This window comes from Spea bombifrons, chromosome 2, assembly GCF_027358695.1.
Source record: "Spea bombifrons isolate aSpeBom1 chromosome 2, aSpeBom1.2.pri, whole genome shotgun sequence".
In the NCBI taxonomy this organism is placed as follows: Eukaryota; Metazoa; Chordata; class Amphibia; order Anura; family Pelobatidae; genus Spea; species Spea bombifrons.
In genome coordinates this window covers 112,061,561-112,081,550 of record NC_071088.1, presented here as the reverse complement: position 1 = coordinate 112,081,550, position 19,990 = coordinate 112,061,561, and the positions used below count along the sequence as shown (strand labels likewise).

General features: G+C 40.0%; 1 protein-coding gene across 2 annotated transcripts; it reads right to left on the bottom strand.

The window, feature by feature from the left end:
• Nucleotides 1-5,161: 5,161 nt before the first annotated feature.
• On the bottom strand, nucleotides 5,162-19,230 carry LOC128473445 (transmembrane protein 198). 2 transcript variants are annotated; one of them, XM_053455651.1, is made up of 5 exons: nucleotides 18,924-19,230; nucleotides 11,129-11,370; nucleotides 9,994-10,569; nucleotides 5,893-6,041; nucleotides 5,162-5,398 (listed from the first exon to the last, which is right to left on the bottom strand). In XM_053455651.1, exons 2-5 carry the CDS (start codon nucleotides 11,316-11,318, stop codon nucleotides 5,249-5,251), a joined length of 1,065 nt encoding a protein of 354 aa, XP_053311626.1. In that variant the 5' UTR covers nucleotides 11,319-11,370; nucleotides 18,924-19,230; the 3' UTR covers nucleotides 5,162-5,248. The 2 variants fall into 2 exon arrangements, with proteins under 2 accessions (XP_053311626.1, XP_053311627.1); XM_053455652.1 differs by lacking the exon at nucleotides 18,924-19,230 and adding an exon at nucleotides 18,147-18,284.
• Nucleotides 19,231-19,990: the final 760 nt, after the last annotated feature.

Here is a 19,990-nt window from a genome sequence, read left to right as displayed (position 1 = left end):
TTTCTATCCCTGCCTAAACAGCAGGATGGACGGATATAGATAGATTCAATCTAAAGGGTTTTTTGCTCAGGTAATTTTGAGCGCCTTCTCTGTATTTGTTAAATAATAAAATGCATTCTCCTTTTACTAGAGAGATCAGAATGTTTTTTTTATGTTTATTTTAATGGTGATATAAGAAAACTTTGCAGTTAATAGAAACCCAAATTATTTCCTCAATGAGTAATTTAAAAACTATTCACTAGAGAGAATGATGTACTGCCATTTTTTTGCCATTATTAAAACTAAGTGTGATTTACTTATGACTGTGATTTGATGAACTTTACTTACAAGTCTGGAAAGCACAAACACATCGGTTCTCTAGTTATATGCAGCCTTTTCCCCTTAAAGCATATTTTGCGTAACAGAAACAAAGTTATAAACGTGAAGATAGATTAACCTTTCGGTACTTCAATAAAAAAAAAAATGTACTGTTTGGTCTCATGATTAATCAAGTATAGTTCAGGGAGCCCTAAACCTCATCTTACTTTTTCCGATAGGTGGAAGCTCATTAGTGGTGTCACAGTTCTGTCTGTAATGTGTCCATTATCACTTATTTATTAAAATTATATATATATATATAACGCGTAATGATGGTATTTTTAACCCTGTAATTCACCAACGCTTTCATCACTTTTACTTTGAGTATATATATTTAAATCAAGGTCAATGATTAATACAAACGATGGGAAGACGTTATGCAAAATATGTCACCAGAAAAATCAATATGGCTTTCACATTAAATTCAGCATTTGCCCAAAAACCTGGTGATCCTGCATTAAAGATCTGTAAACTATTCCATTGCGACAGACTATATTTGAATCAGGAATAATCGCTTCTTGGAACACAACAAAAACATAAGCAAATGACACACATTCTATATGTTTATTCACTGCCATCTTGACACAGCTTTAAAAACTATTCTGGCCACAGAGTTAAATGTACCAACCTTCCAGAAACTAAAATATGCCATATTTCACCTATTACACACAAAATAATAATTGTTGTCCAAATAATTTTGTCCAAATACTAATCAGACAGGCTAAGCTATGGCTCAGAGAGATGGTTTTAGAAAAGGGGTCTTCTAAAACCCCAACAGCCAAAATCCTGATTCTGTCTATGATTGGTTGAGGATCATAAAAGATTCAGTTAAATAGATGGAGTCCTAGCCTGTAACATAGTAACATAGTAACATAGTTCATAAGGTTGAAAAAAAGACCAAAGTCCATCAAGTTCAACCTATATACATATTGTGTCCCTACCGTGTTGATCCAGAGGAAGGCAAAAAAACCCTTATGAAGCAGATGCCAATTGCCCCATACCAGGGGGAAAATTCCTTCCCGACTCCAAATATGGCAATCAGAATAAATCCCTGGATCAACGTTCTGTCCCTATTAATCTACTATCCATAACTTGTGATATTATTGCTTTCAAGAAACACGTCCAGGCTCCTTTTGAACTCTTTTATTGAGTTTACCATTACCACTTCCTCTGGCAGAGAGTTCCATAGTCTCACCGCTCTTACTGTAAAGAACCCCCGTCTGTGCTGGTGTAGAAACCTTCTTTCCTCCAGCCGTAGAGGATGTCCCCTTGTTATAGATACAGTCCTGGGTATAAATAGGTCCTGGGAGTGATCTCTGTACTGCCCCCTTATATATTTATACATAGTTATTAAGTCCCCCCTAAGCCGTCTTTTCTCCAAACTAAATAACCCTAATTCTGATAATCTTTCTGGGTACTGCAGTCCTTCCATTCCCCTTATTACTCTGGTTGCCCGTCTTTGAACCCTCTCCAGTTCCACTATATCTTTCTTGTACACTGGTGCCCAGTACTGTACTGTCCATCCCTACATTCAATAAAAGAAACAAAATCACGTTAACATCATTATCCTGCTTCTATTTACAATGCAAGATGCTTCCAGAAACTAAAATATGCCATATTTCACCTATTACACATTAATACAAGTACCGTATTTTCCAGCGTATAAGACGACCCCCAACTTTTCCAGTTAAAATATAGAGTTTGGGCTATACTCGCCGTATAATACTTACCGGTGATTGGCTGGTTGTTGTATAAAAAGCCTGCTTGGATTAGGTGGGTCAGCTCTCCCTAACATATGCCTATCCACACACACGTATAGACATACACTGCCCTCACACAACCCTTCCTTTACACATATATACACGTACACACCAGCTTACAAAACACACACATATACACATACACTGCCCTTGCGCGCACACATATTATATATATATATATATATATATATATATATATATATATATATATATATATATATATATATATATATATATATATATATCTACACATACTAACATACACCTGTCCATACATACACATTTATATACACACATATATATACACACCATCTTACAAACACACAAATACCTATACTGCTCTTGACCATACACATACACTGACCTTACACACACACATATATATATATATATATATATATATATATATATATATATATATATATATACACACACATACACTGCACTCACACCCCTTTCTCCCCATCTCTTACCTTTCTCATCTTCTTTCTTCCATCCAGTCGTGGGAGCGTGAGGTCTGTCATTTCAGACCTCTGCTTTACTGCTCCCTCATCACTAAGCGCCAGCAATTGATGCCGAGTGCCGGGATATGACGTCATCCCAGAGCTCGGCATCAATAGCCGGCGCCTAGTGATTAGGGAGCACGGAAGCCGAGGTCTGAAGTGCCAGACCTCCAGCTCCCTAATGTTGGGCTACTTAGAGGGAGCTCATCGGGCGCCCGCTGATCAGGGCTAGTTGGGGAGATCACGATCTTGCACCTACCTCTGCGCGGCCCTGAAGACCGGCCCAGGGGAGGCGGCTTCCTCGCTCGCCCCTCCCCTAGAGATACGTGGCTTTGTGGGGAATCGTGATTCTCCGGCTCTGTAAGTTTCGGTACCCGGTGTATAAGACGACCCCCGACTTTTGAGAAGATTTTCACGGGTTAAAAAGTCGTCTTATACGCCGGAAAATACGGTACATAAAAATGTGTTCTCTCATAACAGACCCTAAGGGGGAGGAAAGTCAGCTACAAGTAGTGCTTCAGCTTCTCACCACCAATGATCCAAACAATACATGTTAACTATTACATTAACAATAAACCTCAGTTCTAAGCCGACAATAAGCGGGGGGGGGGGGGGTTGGGGGGATTCAATTTCATTATTAGAAAACTTTAACATTGTGTAAAAAATGAAAATCACTACTTCCAAGTTAGCAGTGATTTTTAATACAAAGATTTAAAATTTATATATACAGTTTTTTTTGTTTTTTTTAAATGTATGTGTCCACTGTTAGAAGGGAATTTCTTAACTGAGTTACATAAGGGGAATATCTACAAAGGACTCATGACAATCTGATATTGATAACTAACTACAGAAAATTCTGACCCAAATGAAAATGTATTGAGATCCTGCTTATTGCGTTTCTGATTTGATTTGACTGGGAAGTAGCTAAGTACTTTTATATCGTGGACGGAATAGAGTGTATCATGTTATTGTTAAAAGAAAATTGAATTGCCTGAGGACCCCTGTTGAATAATGACAGCAGTCTGTTTTAACCACCATTACAATTTATCCTATGTGCTTTAAAGCCACCAATGGCTACTAAATGTAAAAATCTAACAAGTCAATGTGGCAACCCTATTCTATTCATTCATACTATATGCGCCTGTGTCAGTATACGCAGTAGGAGTAGATGTAATGGATGATGGTATAAGCGAGACAGATGGTGCGATTGCATGTTTTATTTTGTAGAATGCTTTACTTATTTCTGTTTTACAAAGAATGATACATAGGGGAAAAGGTGGACTGTTAAGAGAACGATACAGAAGGTATTGATCGTTTGAAGGTGCTGTTCCACATACACTACCAAACGTAACTTAACTAAATGCACCAGCAGAAACACATTTCCAGTAACTGTTGCACCCCTAAACCCTCACAAGAAATAATACATTTTAGAATGTAAAATTGTGCCTCATACATCATTTCTGCCAGGAACGCTTGTTGCCATGTGGCACAAAATTACGAAACTTTGTGTTTTTATGTGATTGAACCTTTAGAGGAAAGAATAAAATGACAGATCTGCTAAAGTTTTTTTTTCCTTTAACCATACAGCTCAATAATTGTTTTGTCTAAGTGAAACAGCACCAGTGTAAATAGAAATATTAAAAGTTCATCCAAATATTGTTCTGCATTTATCACGATAGAAAAAAATGCATCTGTCCTGTTAATACATTTGACGGTTTGCAATCATCAGTATAAAACCAAGTTCCCCGTGTGTTTAGCATTGCACAACAGCATTTGCTCAAGGGATATCCTGGAAAAGAATTGTATACATAAAAGGAGAAAAGATGATCATCTTATTAAAAAGAAATGCTAAGTGGTTCAAGAAATCCTCACTAGAAATAACAACAATTTGATCAGAGACAAATGCTGTTAGATTGTACAAATGTTTTCACTTTAAAAGTATTCAAGGAGGCACACAATATTTTATAGAAGAAAGTGTACGACCCATTTAACCAGGTTTACGCAATGCCAGTTTTCTAGTTGTTGCTTTGCTTATCCCGAGCAACAGGATGGCAGGTAGGTCAGCATTTGGTAAATTAAAACAATAACATCTTGATATAACCATCTTCTACATAAGAAACATTTCCGTTTTATACTTTACCTTTGGAAGTTAAATTGCTATTTTTTTCTGCAATGCCCATGTATATAAATGTATTAAAGAGGTTAACGCATTACAAGTGATATTCTGTCCGTACATTTCATGATTTAATTTTGCTTACGGAAAAGTACCGGTTTTTAACAAGAATTCGTGTTTGTGTAATCCCAGGACGCATAACAAAATAAAAATCCTCCTAACAATGTTTATGGACCCCGCAGTGGTCAACGAAGAAGCAATTAGTTTTACATCGTTAATATAGACTTCTGCCCCCAAAAAATGTGTTCAGTAGCAAAAACGTTCAGAGTAGTGGTTTCAGGTTTGTACCTGGATTTTGTGAGTCTTCGTGATGGCAGGAGGGGTCAACTGAGTAACAGGGCAAAACAGAGCACAAGATGTATCAATTAAGGCACAGAAAAATAAGTGCTGTCTAGCAAAATCATGTGGCTATGGCAGTTATTCCTTAGGTGTGAAAATTCCCAGACTTCACTCCATTATACTCTGACCACAGGTGTAGTGGCAGTGAGCGGTACAGTGGATCCACATTCATAGTCCAAGTCCACAACCGTCTGCATGTTTGTGCTCAGACTGCTCATGGACGTACCGGTTCCTGTCTGACGGTCCCTCAAGCTCTGCAAGTAACTCTGGAGAAAGAAAAAGAAAACGGAGTATGACACAAAAAAAGTAAGCATCTGCGAGAAAACAGGACTGCTCAGGAGCAGATTTAATCAGACTCTCCCCTTGTCTCTAGGCCTTCAAAGTAAAGGCCTATCAACTGTTAAAGACCTTCCTCCCACTTACTTACCTCTACCTCACCTTTCCTAGCCTTACTCCTTCTGTCAGTATATATATATATATATATACACACACACACACACATATTATATATATATATATATATAATATATATATATATATATCACACATACATACACACATCCAGTAATAACATTTAGTTAATCAATGTTGACACTGGAATACACCGTTTGGCTTGTACACATCACACATCTGCACTTTCATCTCTTGTGTTCATCATTGGGAGGATTCATACAATGACCATGGTTTAGAGAAGATATGCGTGTGTAAACTCCAACCCTGCAGGGTTCCCTGACGCGTTCCTTTATTCAATTTCACTCACCGGTGCAAGAATGTCCCCAGTGTATCTTTTCACTGGATTAGCCTTTCGCCGATAAGTGCCCTCTGGAGGAGCAACATTCTGACGCTTCTTAGCTTCTTTCTGCCGAATCCTCAAGAGCTGGAGACGTTTTTGACGTCTGCTTATTATCACTGCATCAGGACATACGACTCACAGTTAATATAGTAAAGACAACCATTTTATAGAACATTTTATCTAAAGATATCTAAACAATCAATGTATAGCACACAACATTTTTCTAGCACTCACAGTGTGATGACCACAAGTTAATTTATTTGTAGTCAGAGATTATGCCACCATCGTTCCGGCTGTGAAGGTATAACGTAGAGGGTTTTTTTTTTTTTATTGTTGTTTATTTACACAAAAACAAAAGTCTTCCAGATCCAGAACTTGTGAGGTCTGTAGCACGGGGTGACCTTAGAACAGGAAGCTGTCACATTTTTTTCAATCTTATTAGCATTTAACCTTTCTTAACCTTAGTGCACACTCCTCACCCTCACGTGGATGACATCAGGGAAGCGTCCTTGTACACAGAATGCAACACAACAAGCAGTTCACAGCAAAACATATTAAAATGTTCTTGGGTATGATTACATTATTTAAAAAACTACATTTTCTAAACTCCTAAAAAAAAAACCAAAAAAAACATATATTTGGCATTTCTGCCCCAACTAGCTTCAAGTATCTATATTATAGGCAATATGTTTTTTTTTTTTTTTTTTATAAATTGCTTCTTTCACAGACTATATATAAAAAAAAGTTTATGGAAAGGCTTTCTAAATAACTCTAAATATGACTGTTTACAGTTTTAATATCTACCACGATTATATAAAAAAAAAAAATACAAAAGTTTCGTTTCTGACTTGTCCTGAAAACAACATTTAATATTAAAAAGTACTAAATACAATATGTGCCTTTTGAATAAGACTGGAGTTCCATGTACTATGTCATACTCAAAAGAATATTTTTAACAGACTCCAAAAGGCATCATTTATACAAAACTGGCCCTGAATACATTTTTATGTGGACGAGTTAAGCATTTTTTCCATAATCGCTGGATTCTTTTTTTATTGTTATGATGTTAAATGGGAAAAAGAATTACCCACTGCTCTGCTGAGCAGCATCATAAGGCTATAAAGTCACAGCAGAGAATGAAGGGCATTAATGAAAATGGTAATGCGGAAAGAAAAGTTTTCAAAACAGATGAATAGACAAAATAGCTCTTAAGAGTTGCACCCCTGTTAGGCTGAGTGGTTTGGCTACAAAGCATCCCTTCTTCTCTAAACAGAGCTTTGTCTTATCCCAACTGGAGGAGGAGCTGAACCGTCATAAAGATTCTACAACAGTGTCCCTCTTATTAATCCATGCATGTAAACTAGGAGCATGGGATTCTTAATCAGCTCCAGCCTTTGTCTGCACTCTGCTGCACACACTAGTTGTAGGGACAGCCTGTGCATCGAGAAATACTGATAAATAAGGAACAGTACTTTCTGTTGAATTGTGTTGTACTTGTTAATATAGCCCTTTTTAAATCACAACTCTTAAAATGGTCTCTTAAAGCTACCTAAAAGCATTAGATGTGGCAAGTTGTTGCTTATAAAACATATTTTCTATGGACTTGAATTCACGATGGGTGTGGGTCTCAAACCTGAGAAGCAGCAGCCACCAGAATTAACAAGAGGACTTCTCTGTATATTTGCATAAAAGGATTGATGACTATTGTGCTGATAAACCTTCCTCTCAAATAATAGTCGTGTATGACGTGTAGGACTTGTTTTGGGTTAAACTTGCCAGACATCTCCATCAAATTGTACCCCAACAAATTAAAGGTAAACGGCCCTGATGGTTCCTCTTGGCTTACTGTAATAACTGCAGTTCTTACTCCGGCGTTTGGGCTTAGCTCACAATTACCGTATTTGCTCGATTATAAGACGAGGTTTTTTTCAGAGCAAATGCTCTGAAAAATACCCCCCGTCTTATAATCGGGGTCGTCTTCTAATCAGACCTCAAATAGAGGTCTGATTAGGAGACTAAGATCCAGATCCCCCGCACCGCTGCAGGGGACCTGGATCCTCCTGTCGTCGCCCCCCCCCCCTCCCCTCCCTACACACTTACCGGTGCTTCCGGAGGTGAAGTTGGCAGCGGGGGGTTTGTATGCGTCCGTCGCAAATACCTTCCCCGACTGTCAGAGGTCAGAGTTCCAGAGTTCCTGATCTCTGACAGCCGGGGAAGGTATTTGCGACGGACGCATACAAACCCCCGCTGCCAACTCCACCTCCTTCCGGCTGCCGCGGAATGAGACGTCAACCCGCTGCCCCGGCAATACAGCAGGAAATTGGAAGCACCGGTAAGTAAGTAAGTAAGTGTGTGTGTGTGTGTGTGTGTGTGTGTGTGTGTGTGTGTGTGTGTGTGTGTGTGTGTGTGTGTGTGTGTGTGTGTGTGTGTGTGTGTGTGTGTGTGTGTGTGTGTGTAGGGCATTTCTGGAATGCCTTACACCCCTATATGCCACTCTGGCACTTAGGGGGTTAAAAGGCATATTATGGGGCAGAGTGGCATATAGGGAGGTATAAGGCATTTCAGGAGGCAGAGTGGCGTTAAGGGGGCATTTAATAGTGCACTCTGCCTCCTGAAATGCCTTATACCTCCCTATATGCCACTCTGCCCCATAATATGCCTTTTAACCCCCTAAATGCCAGAGTGGCATATAGGGGTATAAGGCATTTCTGGAGGCAGAGTGCTCTATATAATGCCTTTTAACTCCCTTAATGCCACTCTGCCTCCTGGAATGCCTTATACCTCCCTATATGCCACTCTGCCCCATAATATGCATTTTAACCCCCTAAATGCCAGAATGGGATATAGGGGTATAAGGCATTTCTGGAGGCAGAGTGGCACATAGGGGGTCAAAAGGCATACCATGGGGCACAGTGGCATATAGAGGGTTAAAAGGCATATCATGGGCCACAGTGCCATATTGGTGTGGCAAGCCTGGGGGCAGATGTGCGTAACTGGGGGACAGGTTGGAAAATACAAGAAATAAAAACAAAAAAAAAATATTTTTCTCAATCATAGCTTTTATTAAAAAAAATAGTTTACATGAATTAACATTTACTGGTAAAACTTTTTTCCTTTAGGGTCGTCTTATATTCAGGCTTTTTCTTTTTTTCCTAAGTTAATATTCAGATTTTGGGGGGTCGTCTTATAATCAGGGTCGTCTTATAATCGAGCAAATACGGTAAGTTAGCGAAGGCTAAACTTTTGGGCATTCTGGAAACATCACTGAAGCTCTGTGAATAAGTAATTGGCAGCCCCCTCAGCTTTCCCCTCCCTTACTGCTGAGCACAGGGATATGACATCATATTAGCAGTACTAGCGATGTGTTCAGCTGAACACGTCTGCGCACAATATCCCTACTGCCAGTCAGCACCAACACTGTTCAGACCCACATGTGCGGCAAGAACTCCTATTGATTTCAATGGGATAACTTTCTTGCCACTGATTGGATGCTTGAAGCATCCAATCAGTGGCAACAAATGCATCCTTCTTTAGAGAGGGTGTCAGGGATTTTAGGCAGGTCATTTAACGGGACTGTAAAAGAACCAGGAGGTCAAAAAAGTGTTTTTACCTAAAGCAGCAAAAAGTGTTTTTTATAGTAATTTTTACTTTTCCACATGAGCGGGAGATGCCTCCCAGCAAAAATGGTTAACACAGCAAGGGAATTTAACGGGATAGGCAAATCCTGAATATATGATAAGATGAGCACAAACAGGCTAGATGGGCCAAATGGTTCTTAGCATCAAATTATAGGTTTCTAGAACTATAAAGATGTGGAATTCACATCCTATAGAGGCAATTGATGCTACTATGTTAAGCTCTACTTTGGATTGTCAATACGTCAAGGTTAATAACCAAATGAACTGAGCTGCAACAATTTAATACAATTATCAATCATTATGTCCTTATGTCTGTCCATGTTATGGTTAGCTTTGTATCCTCCCACATTGAAATAACACTACAGAGTACCGATGACACTATAAATAAAATGTAATCATAACATTAGATTTAATAAAGCACATTACTCACCATCAGTATGAGAGTAGCCCTCGGCTGTGACTTTCCATTGGACTACAATTCCCAGGATGCTTAGCACTGGCCAAATTCCCAGGACAACCCAGCTGTACCAGCAGAGGGGAAGTGAGTATTCCAAGCGAAGCCGATCATAGACATACTGCACCAGCAGCATTAACTCAATGAAGTAATCTGTGCATACAGTCAAGATAGCGGCCCCAAATGTTGCGGTGGAAACCACTGTGAACAGTTTCTGCCACTGAAGAGTCAGTACTGCAAACAGCATAGAAGATCCCATCATCATGCCCACTGGGACCCATGCCGTGGGAGGATGGTAAAACTGCTCAAGTCCTACTAAGCAGGCAATGGCAAGCAGCAGTCCAAGAAGAAGGCCTGTCATGAATAGACCCACACTGTGCACAAGCATGGTGACCAAGCCACAAAGCAGGCCGATTCCTAGGGCAATGCCTGCACTCAACTCTAGACTCAACTGGGTGTCCAGGATTCTTTCTTTGTAGCAAAGCAAAAAGATGACCGCTGAACCAGCCAGCAGGCCAGACAGAAACATAATGGCTTTGAAGCACCTGTAGCCTGTTGGGGGGAAAAGAAAAAAAAACAAGACATTAGGAACAACAACAAAAAAATACACTAAACGAGGAGACATTATAGGTGTTGGAGCCTAACACATGACTGTAATTTGCTCTATGGCATTTTAAGTAGCGAAATGAATGGGGTGAAAGAATGAGATTAATTAATAAGCAATGTTCCATTCATTCTGCAATATAAAAGTTTACAGTACCGCACAGGAATTTTCTTTTATATTCTCAGTTTATGCAAGAGCTGGAGGAGGTGATAAGAAGTGAGATTGCCCACAGGTGTAACACATTCTGTTGCAAAAATACAGTTTATATATATATATATATGCTATAATAGTAGGTAATTTGTGTGTTTTATCCCCCCAGTGGATTTCAGAGAATCCAGATCCTGGTGGCAGAAGGAAAGCTATTGCATTCTTCTAGGGCTTTAATTTCCATTTCACATTGAGCTGCATTTACGCTACAAACACGTTAGTACTAAGGTGAAGAGTGTCTTAGGAACTGTCTAACTTTAACGCAAACTCTCCCCTTAGACACAATACTACGTTACTCACCGAAAAATATGTACACCAGTCCAAATAGGCAGCACAAGGAGCATACCACAGTGGGAACCACATCATAATAACGTCCACTTTCCAGATTACAAAAAGACTCAAAAGGGTCCTCCTGACCAGTGTCCACACTCTGGATATTGAGGTGCTGCAAAAGCTCTGGCAGGACAAAAGACGAGGGGTCAAAGGCCATGCTTCAGAAGGAGAGCACAGCAACTTAAGTAAGGGTGTCCATCCAGAAGCTCCTGTAAAACAGTGTGAAATTAGAATAAATAGAAGCGAACGCTATAAAATTCAAATGAATATCCATCTAACAGCAGCCAAAAAGATCTCTGTTTCACACTTGGTATAAGAAAGTGTTTCTACAGACATTTCACTGATTCTGTTGCTGCCAAAAACATCACATGAGATAAGTTGTTGTTTTTTTTTCACATTTAAGAGAGTTATTTAAGAGGGTCTGTTCACATTTCAGGGATGCTTTCCATTGGAAGGAACCGAGGGTAAAGTTTTTAGCCGGATTCACCCCCAATGCAAAGAATGGCACAGCAGGAATCTCCATTAACACACCCTGGCGGCACCCTATGGCCCCTGTCTGTATCCCAGACGTGAAACAGGAGAACAAGGTGGCAGCTGGGAATCCCAACCATTCCTATGTGCAGAGCCCAGCCCAACATCTGGTACACACATAGGAGCATAAGGCCTTTCACCAGCATGTAACCTGAGAGCAAGAAAGCGCTCTGTAACGCTACATGATCCCCAGGGAGAGGGACATTGTTATACCCCGGGCTGTTCATGTGTGCACCTCAGCAATCAGCCCTTCACAAGGTGGGGGGCCTTGGGCAGATGGGATTATAACCCTTTTGTTCCCAAACTTCAGATAAAGCAATCTTGACAACAAAGGCTGATAAGATTACAACTTTGTGCTGGCCTGCAACCTCTTTCCTACAATTTATAACATAAAAAGAGAGGTACAAGCATGCCATCGAAAAGAAAACTTCATTAAAACACATTAAACATACACGGCAGAGGACAAGACTTCACAGCCTTTTGGTTCTTGATTTACAAACTCAGTGGATTATAAACAATGCCGAGTTCTGCTGTTATTTCTAATGACACCAGCCATATTATTATTAACTGGACATCCACATCAGGCAATAAAACCAAAAATATAGCAGAGCGATTTGAAAAAGTATGTGTTGAAATATATTGACAATTAAGAATTTTAGGGGAGATCTCGAACACCATAAGGACGCAAAAATCACACCACTGATTCTTCTGTGTATTGTTTGTCAAGTTATTATGCAAAATCACATGAAAGACATTATGCAAAGAAGTAGTAAAAGCTAAAAGGTACAGATTTGTTTGTTAATCTATAATGTTTAAACGAAAGAGTCAAGCGTTAGCACATATTTTATATGTGTAACATAGGAACTAGATAAGAATATATAGAGTATGAATTCTCGGGATTAACACATTAACCATAGTTCCAATAGTGAATGCACAAAGACTGATTACTCCATAAAAACAAGAATTACCGTAATTCACCAATACTGATGTTAGTGAGAGCAGTGCTATATACGGTCATAATGATAGTATTTAAGTAAATCAAGGGATTAAAGTTCAAGAAGGAAGCTATTTTTTAATTAAAGAGGAGGGTGAGAACCATAGGGGATGATTTAGAGTTTGAGGGCAGTGCAAGAAGATCCTTTTTTGCAGAAAGGGTAGTATATGCATGGACTAGACATCCAGTAGTAGTAGTAGTAGTATTGATAAGCAGAGTAAAGGAATTCAAAAAGGCACAATATATGAATTAAGCTATGTTAGACAATCCATGAAGTATTAAACCAAATTTGAGATATAAATCCTCTAAGATATCTTTATTCGCACCTAAAAGGTGATTAATGAAGGGCAGACTAGATTAACCCACGGCTATCTATGTATCTGCCAGGTTCAGCAGTGAAAAGGTTAGCAAAAGAGATTGAGAATATCTGATTATGCGGATGGTGGAAAAAGTGACAAGTCAAGCCAGACTCTGTAGGAAACATCTCAACCTCTGAAACATCTGGCAGTGGATTTGCATACATTAGAGCCAAGGAGAGAAAACAGCCTCTTGCTTCACTCCAAAAGTGAGACAAATAAAGGTTTATATATCCACTCAAATTATATGGACAAAAGTATTGGGACACCTGACCACCAGGGACTTATCACATAAGATATAGTCAGTCCCTTCTTTGCTGCTATAATGCAATGGAACATTGAGATTTTGGAGTGTTTCTGCCCCCCCCCAAGGCATCATTTAGAGCATTTTTGAGGTCAGGCACTGATGTTGGATGAGAACAGAGTCCTGACCTCAACCCCATTAAACACCTTTGAGGTGAACTGGAATGGAGATTGCGAGCCAGACCTTCTCATCCAACATTAGTGCCTGACCTCACAAATGCTCTACTGGATGAATGGGCAAAAATCTTGTGGAAAACCTTCCCAGAAGAGTGGAAGCCGTTATTGCTGCAAAGGGGGGACCAACTACATATTAATGTCTATGTATTTAGAATGTGATGTCCTAAAAGTCCCTGTTGGTGTCACGGTCAGGTGTCCCAATACTTCCAGTGATCCTTTTTTTATATGATTCTTGGGATGATACAAAGAAGAGAGAGAGAGAGATCATATGTGTTTTAAAATTAAAAGCATGCACAGGTTAGAAAAATCAGAGCAGCAAAGACTTGTGAATAAAAATCGTTGATGATTGTAATGGTGTCCCACTCCAAGAACACTAAACGTTTTATAATTACAAACTAGAATGAAACACTCAGTGCCTGCTACATATTACAATATACTGCTCAACAAGAAAAAAAACATAACAAAATATGTCCTCTAATGGTTATGTGTCATTTAGCAGGTCTAGACAACCAGATATTCTACACCCAGTGTAGGTAGTACAAGGATATCAAGACGAGCGGATAACATGAACCCACTGAGCTGGCAAATGTGGATGAAAGTAAGCTGTTGAACAAGGTGTAAAAAAGGAACAAGGCTATCTACGAGACCCATAGAAAAGCATGGGTCTCCAATTAGCAACAATATTTTAGTTCAACAGCAGAAAAATAACAGATACATAGACAGACAGACCGACCGACCGATAAACATGGGCTGACTCAATTAGCTTGCTATATATGTTTAAAGGTTGCTGGAAAATCATTGTACAAATAGAAATTACACTTGTCAGATTGCAAAACCATTCAGAGAATGTATAGTCTCTAATGGCATGCTACCGCAATTCATCATGTCTAACCCCAGCGGACCTAAGCCTTTTAACATTATTGATGTCACAGCGGCCAGAGAAATATCTTGTTACCGTGCGGTTACTGGGAGAAACTTTTCAAGCAGCAGAATTTAACAAGTGCCTGTTTGGTTTGATGTATGAACGTGGGTGAGGAGTTGGTCATGTTTATTCATAAGTTTGCCAGGGATGCCCCTTGCACTCTGAAAAATGGAATTAAAGAGAAAGACTAATTGTGCTGCTGATAGGGTCAGGCTTTCTCGCCCCCTCGCTGGCCGATCAGTACCCCAAACGGTGGCTTCACCCCACCCACATGCGCAAAGCTTTGACCCGCTGGCTCTGGATGAATGTCAGATCTGTGCAGACAAAGCCAACCGGACCATTAGCGATTCATTCTGAAGAGCACTTAATGGGGACAACACTTAACAAGTTCATGGCCAGCGGTATACAGATTACCTTGCAGTGAGGGTGTGTAACAAAATTCAACAGAAAAAGTTAAAACAGTTAACAAAAAAAAAAAGAAACAGCTAGTCAATGTCCTTCCCAACATTTCTCCATACAATCGGTTGTCCCCTTTCCTCCTAGCCGGTTTAGTGACACGTTCTGCTAACAGACACGCTTATCCTGGAATACACTAGAACGTAAACGCAACAAAACCAGAATAGAGAAATGGCAGGCAGGAAGGCAAGCACATTAAAACGGCATTTACTAAAGAAAGAAGGATATCTCCTTCCCATTGTACAGATAACTATTTTTCTATAAATGACCTGTAAAATGCAGTTTTGGTATTAGGCACATTCTAAAAACCTCCATATTTATGGTATTACATTAATAACAAAATGCTATTGGCGTTGGCGATGAAGGTGAAACAGCTATAATTTTGAGGATGGGATTCATCCACAAAGATCAATGTGAGATGTACAGTAAAGCGGTTAGTGAGATTATAGGAGACATGAATACATGGTTCATTTGCTGATGTCACATACTGTTCTTCTCAATCATTTTTCTATACAGATACATGGAATAGTTAAGGAATTGCGATAGCTCATGAGAGAGAATACACAAACCAGCAACGTCAGGGAAAGACCCAATATAAAAACTCTGCTGAGGCACCTCAACTGGCCTGAAACACACAATACTCAGGTGTCCATCACCAGCTGGATGTGGGGCTGAGAAGATCGATTAGGAAATGTCAGGACTGTTTTGCTGTTTGGCATTCGGCAGTGAAGATGGATTAGCAGTGGGTGCAGCAGGGCTGAAATTAACAGCAATGTTAGCGGGTGGAGAATGTATGGGAATTCCTGCAACTGTACGAGATCGAAAGACGGGGGCTTGACCAGGAGGACCTTTTCCAAAGCAGAAATAGAAGTACCGTATCTATCACAGGGAGATACAATAACGCAACAGTTACTTGCAGAGGTTATACACACGGAACAAAATAACTAAAATGAAGAGGCAGGTAGCAAGGGGGGCATGCAGAAGAAGGGGTGTAAAGGACCATGCTAACATGCCAAACCTCTTCACCAGCTGCTGCCATTCCCACGCTGACATGGCTTTAGAGAGAGCCAAAACCAAGTCTGGCACCAGCTGATAATTCCATGGCCAACAAATTACTAGCCCGATATGGGAAAAGAGTTTTGGTGCCAGGTAGTGCATATTTTCATGGTATTTTGTGAAGCTGTCCTCAGACTTAATGCCACTAACTGTCCACTCATTGCGTACGGCAACAGACAAACTTTCTGAATAATACATTTATATACTCACATTTGAATATGTTCCTACTCTGCCTGGCACACAATGTATGAAGTACGTATTACTTCATATTGTGGATATGCTACCATAAGACATTTATACAATACAGAAATACTAAACATTTAAAAAGAAAAATTCTAGAAAAATCGTTTTTTAGAGAAAAAAATTGTTCTGATTTAAAATTCCTAGAAGCAAATGAAACAAACCAAGGTTCCATAAGTCAAATATCTAACAAAAAAACTCCCATATTCTCTTAAAAATACAACTAATCAGGTTGCCTTAATTCAATTAAAAACACCCAAACCTATGGATTAGTGTTGCTAAACAAACAATTTAAGGATACTCCAGGCACATCAGTAACCGGCCCATTTGTCAGTTGGAAGAATTCTCAAAGGGACAAATAAATGTCCCCGACAGCTACATAAAATAATGCATATTAAAGCAGATTGTGAGTACGTTAATATGCATTCTTTAAAGAGTTAAAAATACATAAATAAAAGCTGCCACCTAAAGGAGAAGCTGCAGCTGCCAATCAGCAAAGTCCTCCCATTTAAATCAATAGGATCACTTTCCACATACACGCACAGTGTCTTGTTAGACTCTCCCCTACTGCGGCATTCACCAACACTAAGTAAACCACGTTAGGAGACCCCCGAAGCTAGCGCAATATCAAGTGGCAGGAGAAGTGTTCAGCCTGATATAATAACCTGAATGATGAATAGCGAGCAGCCTGGGAAAAGGACAAATCCACATTGCATTTGAAGGGGCCGCTCAGCTATGATGTATGCATTAAAGTGACATTGAGGGTGATTAATAAAGACGTCGCATGCATATGATGCAGAAAGCTAGCACTTGCATAAATTGGAATTACCAACCTTTATACGCAAGCGCACTGCGGATGCTGTACCGTTACTACTGATGGGACGAGCAATACCTTGCTTTTAACCACATGATGCTCCTCACGTTCAAAGGGTTAAAACCTGAAGGTTGTACACATAAATATACACTACCCCATCATTGGAAACGCAGCCGAGTATATTTATAGCCCAATTCCGCAAAAAAAAAAGTTTATTTCTTCAGGTGACACAAGGGACTTTATGTCCATGATAAGAGACACATTGCATGGGGCGAGGTGGAGGGACCCTCCATGTCATATAGCACATATAGCGTTAAACTGGTTTGGTGCATCGCATATCTGGATGGCCAAGTCTGCCTATAACCAAAGGATAAAACTTTCATCACCAAGACAAACACACATGCCATCAGAATAAGTAATACAAGCTGTTATACAATTAGACACAAATTCCTCTATTAAAAGTGCCGCTCACACAGTGGATGCATCAAGCTTCACACTCCAATGTAGAAGGCTGCAGGGTTAATTAGACAAGTCCAGACAAGACACATCATCCCGGTACCTAATGTTACCTTATCAGCCATATGGATCCAGATAATACCCCGCAATGTGCATACATATATGCCTGTCCGTGCAAGACCTCATCCCTACTTACAGGGCTGACCTACCACAAATACAGACATCACGAGACAAAACCATAATAACGCCATCTCCAATGGATACAGTACGCTAGGTTATTTAAAATAATGCAATTTCTAGCTTAAAAATGAACAAACACCACTTTGAATGTGTGATATAATGTGAGCTATCCGAATAGCTTTATTACCGTTTCAGTATAGCAGGGTTTTGTACAGCAATTAATCATTGTTATGTATATTATGTGTATATTTTATTTATATATATATATATATATATGATTGTAAGCTCGTTTGAACAGGGCCCTCCTCACCTGTTGTCTCTGTAAGTCAAATTGTTATGTTATATGTTACTTGTCATGTCCTGTCTACCCATTGTACAGCGCTACGGAATATGATGGCGCTATATAAAGCAATTGTTAATAATAATAATAGTCACTCTTTTTTTGTAATAATTGCTATGGATTGTAAGGATAGAAGGCAGCCCATCCCACACATACTCACACATCCAGCCTGCTGCCTCCTCCTCCGGTTCACAGCCAACTGTTAGTTCTTAGAAGGATGCTATAGCCTTTACACCCTTCCATTAACCCTGTACGCGTCGGAGAGCATAGCAGCACAGTTCTGCCCACTAACAGTTAATACAGAAACATCGGCAGCCAAGCAAATGTAAGATTTGGAAGCCAAAAACATGCAAATCCAAAGACCTGTTGGCCGGCATTCAGAGTGCGCGAGGCGGATGAGCGATAAAGAGCTGCTTTACTGCTAAATATCGTCCAATGCTCTAAAATAACGGCAAGATGTCCGATACAAGTGATAGCATATGTGGGGATTAGTCATAAGCCAGCTGGGAAGCCAGATAGATGCCAGTCCCTGTACTAGAGATCGAAGCCGAGAACTCTGACAAATATCTAAAGATAACAGCACAGAAAAGAATACGAAACGATGATTCCGCCCAAGAGATAAACAGAGCGTTACACAGATGTGACATTCAGTCTGGAGATTGGGAGTTAAAGTGCACCAACCCCCAAACGAGTCAGACCGTTATATGGCGAGCCCTTCTAACTGCCTCTGGCACCCAACGCGTTAAAATGCTCTAACAACATTGTCTCCTCGCAAACCAATTGTTTTATTAACGCTACGCTCTGGCACTGAAAGGGTTATGCCAACGGACAGTAACTTTTGCTCGCAGGGATGCAGTGATCTGAGGGCCCCTGGCACACGAAGTGTTAACACTTAGTATTAACCCTGGTCATTTACACCCATTCAGGACTCCATTACCAGGTCAGAGCAGGACGAGAGGGGGAATAGCCTCTGTGCGATAAGCTGTCACTTCCTCCGGCAGCCAGGGAACCGGGAGGGGGTTGGGTGCTGCTGGTGGCGGTTATTGTAACTTTTCAGTGTTGAAGGGTCTCCTCAGATGCATGCGGGGGTCTTCCCCTGATCAAACTGCACGAATACCGGGAGCCGCATGGTCCAAAGTACGCGACCAAACGCTGCAGCCCTCTCTCCTAAATTCAGCCGAGCAATTCTCCGGTGCAGCTGGCAAACCGCACTCACACAGCCCAGATCCCCCCTGCGCGCATCACATTCAAACTCACTCCGAAGACCACTCTCTTTCTCTCTCTGGAACAGCTGAAGGTGACGTCACCCACTCTGAGACAAACCATTCCTCTCACGGGGGAAACCTGCGTGGTGTTTTGGATTCTCTGACAACAACAGACTCTTTCCAGAGCTATAAATGGCAACGGATTCGGAGTTTTTTCAAATCACTACAATATTAAAAGCGTAATAATTATTTAATGAGCTTAAACGAATGTGATTAATACTTGGACGCCTCTCAGATAGATAGCAATTTGAAAGAGGAATAGTTAATTGCAATAGAGTTTGAAGTAGAATATGTTCCATTGTCAGATTATTGTTTGCACTGTACTTTATGTACTTTTTCTGCCAGTGAATAAATATGCAAATAAACATTGTCTAAAAAATAATCCAGGGAAAGGAAGTGTATAAAATAATTATTGAGAATGATAAAATCAGCAGAAATCAGAGTATAATTTGTATATGCAGTTTTTACTTGATATAAAGTATAATTAGGGCTCAAATTCTGTTATAAAAAAGTCACTTTCTATAGTCCAGAAGTAAGGTTTAGAGATTAACCATTTAGAACCAAGTATCTGAGAACATAAGGTAGCCCCCTGCAGACCAAACTATGAAGATTCTTGGTATACAGATGGGCCCTTGAGGGTGACACCGATGACACCCTTATAGAAACATAGAATTTGACGGCAGATAAGAACCACCTAGTCTGGCCATTTTTCAAACCTCTATTTATCCCCTCACTATAT

Bases quoted from the DNA above. Each gene is read 5' to 3' on its own strand.
- LOC128473445 (XM_053455651.1), bottom strand. From the start codon at position 11,318: ATGGCCTTTGACCCCTCGTCTTTTGTCCTGCCAGAGCTTTTGCAGCAC. The intron at 10,570-11,128 runs GTGAGTAACGTA...TCCCCCCAACAG, and splicing joins ACTGGTGTACATATTTTTCG to GCTACAGGTGCTTCAAAGCC. The intron at 6,042-9,993 runs GTGAGTAATGTG...GTCCTGATGCAG, and splicing joins GGGCTACTCTCATACTGATG to TGATAATAAGCAGACGTCAA.